The 6,619-nt window shown below is 34.0% G+C and overlaps 1 protein-coding gene and 1 long non-coding RNA gene across 2 annotated transcripts; both read left to right on the forward strand.

Moving 5' to 3' along the window:
- Window positions 1-1,037: 1,037 nt before the first annotated feature.
- On the forward strand, window positions 1,038-1,844 carry LOC120170698. Its single transcript, XR_005520806.1, has 3 exons — window positions 1,038-1,229; window positions 1,415-1,468; window positions 1,740-1,844. It is a non-coding gene; the product is annotated as an uncharacterized LOC120170698 (long non-coding RNA).
- Window positions 1,845-1,850: 6 nt separating this feature from the next.
- Window positions 1,851-5,107, forward strand: LOC120170668 (serine/threonine protein phosphatase 2A 57 kDa regulatory subunit B' theta isoform-like). The gene is made up of 2 exons (XM_039178585.1): window positions 1,851-3,067; window positions 4,316-5,107. Exons 1-2 carry the CDS (start codon window positions 1,853-1,855, stop codon window positions 4,667-4,669), a joined length of 1,569 nt encoding a protein of 522 aa, XP_039034516.1. The 5' UTR covers window positions 1,851-1,852; the 3' UTR covers window positions 4,670-5,107.
- The last annotated feature ends 1,512 nt before the right edge of the window (window positions 5,108-6,619 follow it).

Below are 6,619 nucleotides of genomic sequence, written 5' to 3' on the forward strand. Positions count from 1 at the left end.
TAAGGGTTATAAATTGGCTGGGGACCAATGCTTTAAACCGTGTGTTACAGTTGTTCATGGTAGCTGAATTGGAAAAAAGCATACACCCAGTACAAAACATTCAACATTACATCATGCCAATAATGTTTATAATTTCAAAACCTTTGTTTATTTGCTTTTATTTTCATTTTATTAATTATTCAAAAAATTAACAATAACAATTGTATTTTACTAATAAAAATAATAAAATGAATAATAATTACAACACACTTGAGTATAGAAAGAAAATGATGACAATAATCATAAAATCCTCGTATATGTTAAATTCAATAATACAAATAAATTAAAAAAATTCTCTTGAGAATAATGCCCAACGTAAAAGAGTCTAATAACTCTCATAAAAATTTATTACTTATATCAATCTAGATGTTTTACGAAGTGATAAAATAGTGATGATTGAACTAAATTATTTGACAGGCTGTTTCGCTATATAATTATGATTATACGTTAAATAATCTTTTACCAAATATGAGTTTTGATTATATAAGACTAGTGGCCAACCAATCAAAAAAATAAATATTATTAGAGTATTTGTGTGAGCACTGAAACAACTACAAAAATATGTCAAAAACGAACTAAAACTATTAGGAACGTGGTACAAGAACTGAGAAAAATTATATTATAAAAACATAGAAAACGTATCACATGAATATATATTTTTATTTAAATTAAAAATAAAATTCAAGATAAAAAGAAAATGAATGAAATAACATGAAAAAATTAAGAAAAATAATAATTATCAATGATTAACAATTAATATTAGTATTGATATCGTCTTTAATTAAAAAAGTTAAAGAAAAAAAAACATAAATATTAAGAGAAAACTTAAAAGAACGAAAGCTTATTAGTTACCCAAATTATCTGTTGCAGTACTTGATAGGGTACATGGAATTATTTTCTTTTGTCAAACTTTTTATTTTATTTTACTAAATTTGTACAATTTTTAAATGTTCTCAGATGTTCCATTTACGGGTTGTGATTAAGCCAGTAAGGTTCTTGACATGACATCTTGTTATCAAAGTTGCTGCTTTTGTTTCACTTTGTTCCTCCCTTCGGTCTTCTTTCTCTTTTTTCTCCCTTGGCCCAATGTAAATTCAGACAAAAAAAAGAAAAAGAAATTAGAAAAAGGGATAAATCTAAAGCCTTTTACTTTCTTGTGTTCTACTTCTCTTTCGAGTTATTAGCTTTCTGTAAGTTTCAAGGGCTCTCCTCTCTTCTGGGTTTACTTTTGATTTCTATGTTGTTGTTCCTAATGTAATCTTGTGTTTAGTTTATCACTTTTTTTTATAGCTCATGTGTGTGTGTGTGTGTGCGCGTGTATTTGTTTCATTGTTTCTTTGATTGATGCTGGTTCGCTGTTGTTCATAAAATCCAGATCCTGTCATCATTTGACCCAACTGACTTTGGCTGCTGATTTGGGGAAGAAGAGGTAACAGGGACTTACATAGAAACCTGGAGCTTTTCAATTCTTGAAGTTTGTAGTTTTGTTTCCAGTTTTAAGTGGTTTTTCCCTTTAATTTCTGCTGAATTTAAGTCAAAAGGTGTTATCTTTCTGTTTTATGGTTGTACTGAGTAATGAAGTTGCCAAATTTTTAGTATAGGATGATTGATAAAAGCAAGAGTTTTTGCTTTGATACATGCTGTTGGGGGTTTTCAAATTTTTATCCTGATAAAGGTTTCTATTTCTGGGATATTTTTAGGATTTTCTTCCCTGATTTTGGAGTTGAAGTTCCCTTCTTTAAATTGATTCTGTGAAGGAAATTGAATCAGGGTTGGTTTATTGTGGATTTGATTCTTTCTTTTGTTGTAAGATATGATCAAGCAAATACTAGGCAGGCTTCCTCGCAAGCCATCTAAGTCTTCGGAGAATCGTGAACTTGGAGGTTCATCTGCTCCTCCTTTGAGTAATCCCTCCCACTCAAGAAGCAGTGATATTGTGGGTAATCATAGGCTGCTACTCGACAATGCTCCTCTTTCTGGCCCTTATTCTGCTCCTTTCGAATATAACCATGGAAGTCGGCTCGCCCAAGTTGTCGATCAAAAACTTAATGGGAATTCCGGGACTGCTCCATATGAAGCTCTACCGGGATTTAAGGATATTCCTAACTCTGAGAAGCAAACCTTGTTTCTTAGAAAGCTGAGTTTGTGTTGTGTCGTGTTTGATTTCTCAGACCCAATGAAGAACTTGAAAGAGAAAGACATCAAGAGGCAGACATTACTTGAGCTTGTGGATTATGTTAGTTCCGCCAATGGAAAATTTGCTGAATCTGTCATGCAAGAAGCTGTAAAGATGGTGTCTGTCAACTTGTTTCGACCCCTTACACCACAGCCTCGTGAAAACAAGGTGCTAGAAGCCTTCGATTTGGAAGAGGAAGAGCCATCGGCGGACCCTGCATGGGCTCACTTGCAAATTGTATATGAATTCCTTCTGAGATTCGTGGCATCTCCCGAGACTGATGCGAAGTTGGCCAAAAGATACATTGACCATTCTTTCGTTCTTAAATTACTGGATCTGTTTGATTCTGAAGATCCAAGAGAGAGGGAGTATCTAAAAACAATTCTGCATCGTATCTATGGAAAGTTTATGGTGCATCGGCCATTTATCAGGAAAGCTATTAACAACATTTTCTTCCGCTTTATTTTTGAAACGGAGAAGCATAATGGGATAGCCGAGGTTTTGGAGGTTTTGGGAAGTATAATCAACGGGTTTGCCCTGCCACTCAAAGAAGAACACAAGTTGTTCCTTATACGGGCGTTAATACCCCTTCACAAACCAAAATGCTTGCCGATGTACCACCAGCAGTTATCGTACTGCATCACGCAGTTTGTCGAGAAAGACTGCAAACTAGCTGATACTGTTATAGGGGGATTATTGAAGTACTGGCCAGTTACTAATAGTTCCAAGGAAGTCATGTTCCTTAGTGAGCTGGAAGAAATTTTGGAAGCTACTCAGCCTGCTGAATTTCAGAGATGTATGGTACCTTTGTTCCGCAAAATTGCACGATGCTTGAGCAGTTCACACTTTCAGGTAATAGCCTTACAAATTTCACTTCATTCCCTATTGTGTGAAATGGCCTTTTTGATTGTTCCATCTGTCCATTTCTAACCTGCTGAATTTATGTAAACCCTAAAAAACACTCTTTGCTTTGAATAAATTCAATGAAAGGTTAGTTTCTTTCCTCTAGTCCATTTATTTTATGTTCGGAACAAAGGTTTTCCATGATCATCTTTCATTCAAACACGGGTTTCTGCTTTCTTTTGATTGTAATTTGTGTCAGCTGTTTCAATGGTTTTTATCAATTGCTCCCAAATGAGATGATTACGAGGATCGGCTATATGTTAGCAAATTAGATCTATCTGTGCTGCTATCTGTTGTACACCGGTCTAGATGCTCGAGAATACGAGAACCAAATCTTATGTCGCTCCAACTCTTCATTTTTCTTTAAGTACCATGTCCAAACGTGTATCTAATGCATATCTGAACATAGGTTTGGGAATATGATCCTCCAAAGTCTCTCCAAATACATGGAAATTGTAGAAAAATTTGAACATATTCGTGTCCGACACTCACACCCTAGCCTGAGTAACATGGACCAAACCCGTGCTGGTTTGGCATAGATGAAGCTGTGAATAGACTAGACCAAATTTTCTGGTTGTGCCTATGCCTGAAGTTTTTCTTGTTAGGATAATTACTTTTCCTTTGGCAGGAAGGATATGTATTGTGTGTGATTACATACTAGCATTACGAGGCATAACCAATTCGTAGTAATTCAGACAGACGTATATGTAATTTTCTCGTATTAATATTTGGCTTACTTACACTTGAGGGCTACATTTTTCATTAGGGCATTTTGGTGTTCGCTTCGAAGGCCAAGCTGTATGCATGTGTTTAATACACAAAGGAGCTCTTTTATACGTACTAAAATGAACAATAACATATTGTCTATCGTTCTTCGAGTAGTTTGTTCAATGTCATGCTAATATAGTTCAATGAGTAAGACTCTTAAATTATGATGTTACCATGTAAAAACATCTGTTTGAATGCGTATCACTTTCCATAATTAGGCCTTTGTTCGGCAATTTATTGTCGAAAACTATTGTTCCCTGCATACACAGGAATTTGGTTGGTATAGAATTTGGTTGGTATAGTTTTGTGTAAAATTCTTGTTATCAGTATGAGATTTGAAGCTTTCTGTGGTGACATATCTTCTTAATATTATTTGGTTGCACGTGATGGTTTCCCGAAATTTCTGATCACCCATGCTTGCTTTTACAGGTAGCGGAGAGGGCTTTGTACTTGTGGAATAATGATCACATCGAGAACTTAATTAGACAAAACCGCAGAGTTATACTGCCCATTATTTTCCCTGCCTTGGAGCAAAATGGGCATAACCATTGGAATCAGGTTGTCCAGAGCTTGACGCTTAATGTTCGCAAGATTTTTTCCGAGTCTGATCCGGAACTATTTGAAGAATGCTTGAACAAGTTTCAAGAAGATAAAGAAAAGCTGGAAGAGACCAAAGTGAAACATCAATCCACCTGGAAGCGCATAGAAGAGATTGCCGTATCAAAAGCCGCAAACGGTGAACCAGTTCTTGTTCCCCGTGTTTTAGCCTCCGAAACATCATGAGTCCACCCATCGCAAATTGACCCAAACCTAGTCAAGTGTTGATATCTTTTATTGTTGCTGCTGCTGCTGCCACTAGATGGTTCAAATGCTTAGAGAAGTCGAATACTTGATATTAAGCCATCTTTCGCACCGAAAAGTTCGAGTTGGCCCAGCTAGTCCCCGATGGTCAAGATCATTTCGGCAGCATCGACGTCCAAAGCTTGTTATGCATACAAAGCAAATAGAAGTTAGCATCTGCTCTCTCTACTTTTTACCTCTTGTTAGAGTTTGATGTTTTCCAGAATCATACGAACCATCTACAGTCACAGGTAATTTATTTTTTTAATGTTGGTTTAAATTGTTCCTCGCTTGATGGCATGTCTTACATATTTGTATGATCTATATAGCTCATCTTTGTTTACAAATGAAAACTCTTCTTGGTGTGACTTTGTCAATACAAATATTTATATGAATTTGAATGGATTTATTTGGAACTTAATACTACTCCTTACGTATACATTCCCGTATATACTCTCTTCATCTCCAATCAAACCTTCACTGATTGGTCCGACTCCCCTGAGCTCGAAGGGTTCTGAGCCGTCACTAGGCGAAGGTGGCTACTGCAAATACTAACAACGATACTGAGTTTGCCATGGCTGAAAGAAGGCCCCCATGACTCGAAATCCTTATCAAATCGAGTCCGTTTGCGGGGAGGATAAGAAGTAATAGCTGGAGGAACCTGACGACGATTGGCGAGTTGCTTGAGGAAACCGGTGCCTGTTTTGATGGAATCCATTGAAGCAGCCAGCGGCGGTTCCACCCTTAACTCATGGCGGACACATGTTCATCTTGAATTCAAATTTTCTTTTAGTTATTTATTTGATTAATTAATTATGTCTATCTTAAAATTATATTTTTTTTATCTTATACGAAAATTATGTTATAAGTATGTCTATCCTAAAAAATATTTATAAATTCGTCAAAAAAAATCCGGAATGCTTATTGCTTTGCGTACGATATGGCAGATTCATGGATGATAAAATGTCAAATGTATTAAGATGAATGGTATAATTTATTAATTTGAAGTAAAATGTTAAAAGTATTATAATTTAATGATAATGGGTAGTATTAATGGTATCAATTTAGGAACAGGTTTTAAATTTAGAGAACCGAGTATTTAAACCTTTTAATATAAAATAAATTTATGTTTATTTTAACTATTTTACTTGATTTTTTATTTTAATATTTTATTATTTAAATTTTTAATTTCATTTTTTTATATTTTCAATTTAACTTCGAATCAAATCAATTTGCATAAACAATGTGGGTTTATATTGAATAAACAATTTGCATTAAACAAAAATAAAAAGAGAACAATTTGCATTTGAATGTTGAATAATTAATGAAGTTCCAGGTTGCAGAATTTGAATGTTGAATGATTAATGAAGTTCCTGCTTGCAGAACCTATCTTAAAATTGTTTTTATATAACTTTGGATCTTTAATTATAATAATAAGAATAATAATAATAAACATTGGATCCGAGTTCATTAAATGATTTCTTTTTGGGTAAATTATACTTTTAGTATCCTAATTATCAATTTTAATCCATTTTAGTCACCAACTCTTATCTTATCAAATCATTTTAACGTTACGTTTTGGTTTCATTTTGATCATTCACTGTTAAAAAATTAACAAAAATATTGACGTGACATTTAAAAAAATCAATGTTGATGCGACATTATCTTATGGTGACACATTAACATCACCGTTAATTTTTAAATGTGGATGATCAAAATGAAACCAAAACGTAATGTTAGGTATTATTTTGAAACAAAAATAGTTAAGTGACTAAAATAGAATAAAAGTAATAGTTAGGGTACTAAACATGTAGTTTACCCTTTCCTTTTTAATGATCAATAATATAAAGTCTTTGCGTTTATTTTTTTCAGCCAGAAATAATCAATCCTATT

Source organism: Hibiscus syriacus, unplaced genomic scaffold, assembly GCF_006381635.1.
Source record: "Hibiscus syriacus cultivar Baekdansim isolate YM2019G1 unplaced genomic scaffold, ASM638163v2 tig00003041_pilon, whole genome shotgun sequence".
NCBI classification, from domain to species: domain Eukaryota; kingdom Viridiplantae; phylum Streptophyta; class Magnoliopsida; order Malvales; family Malvaceae; genus Hibiscus; species Hibiscus syriacus.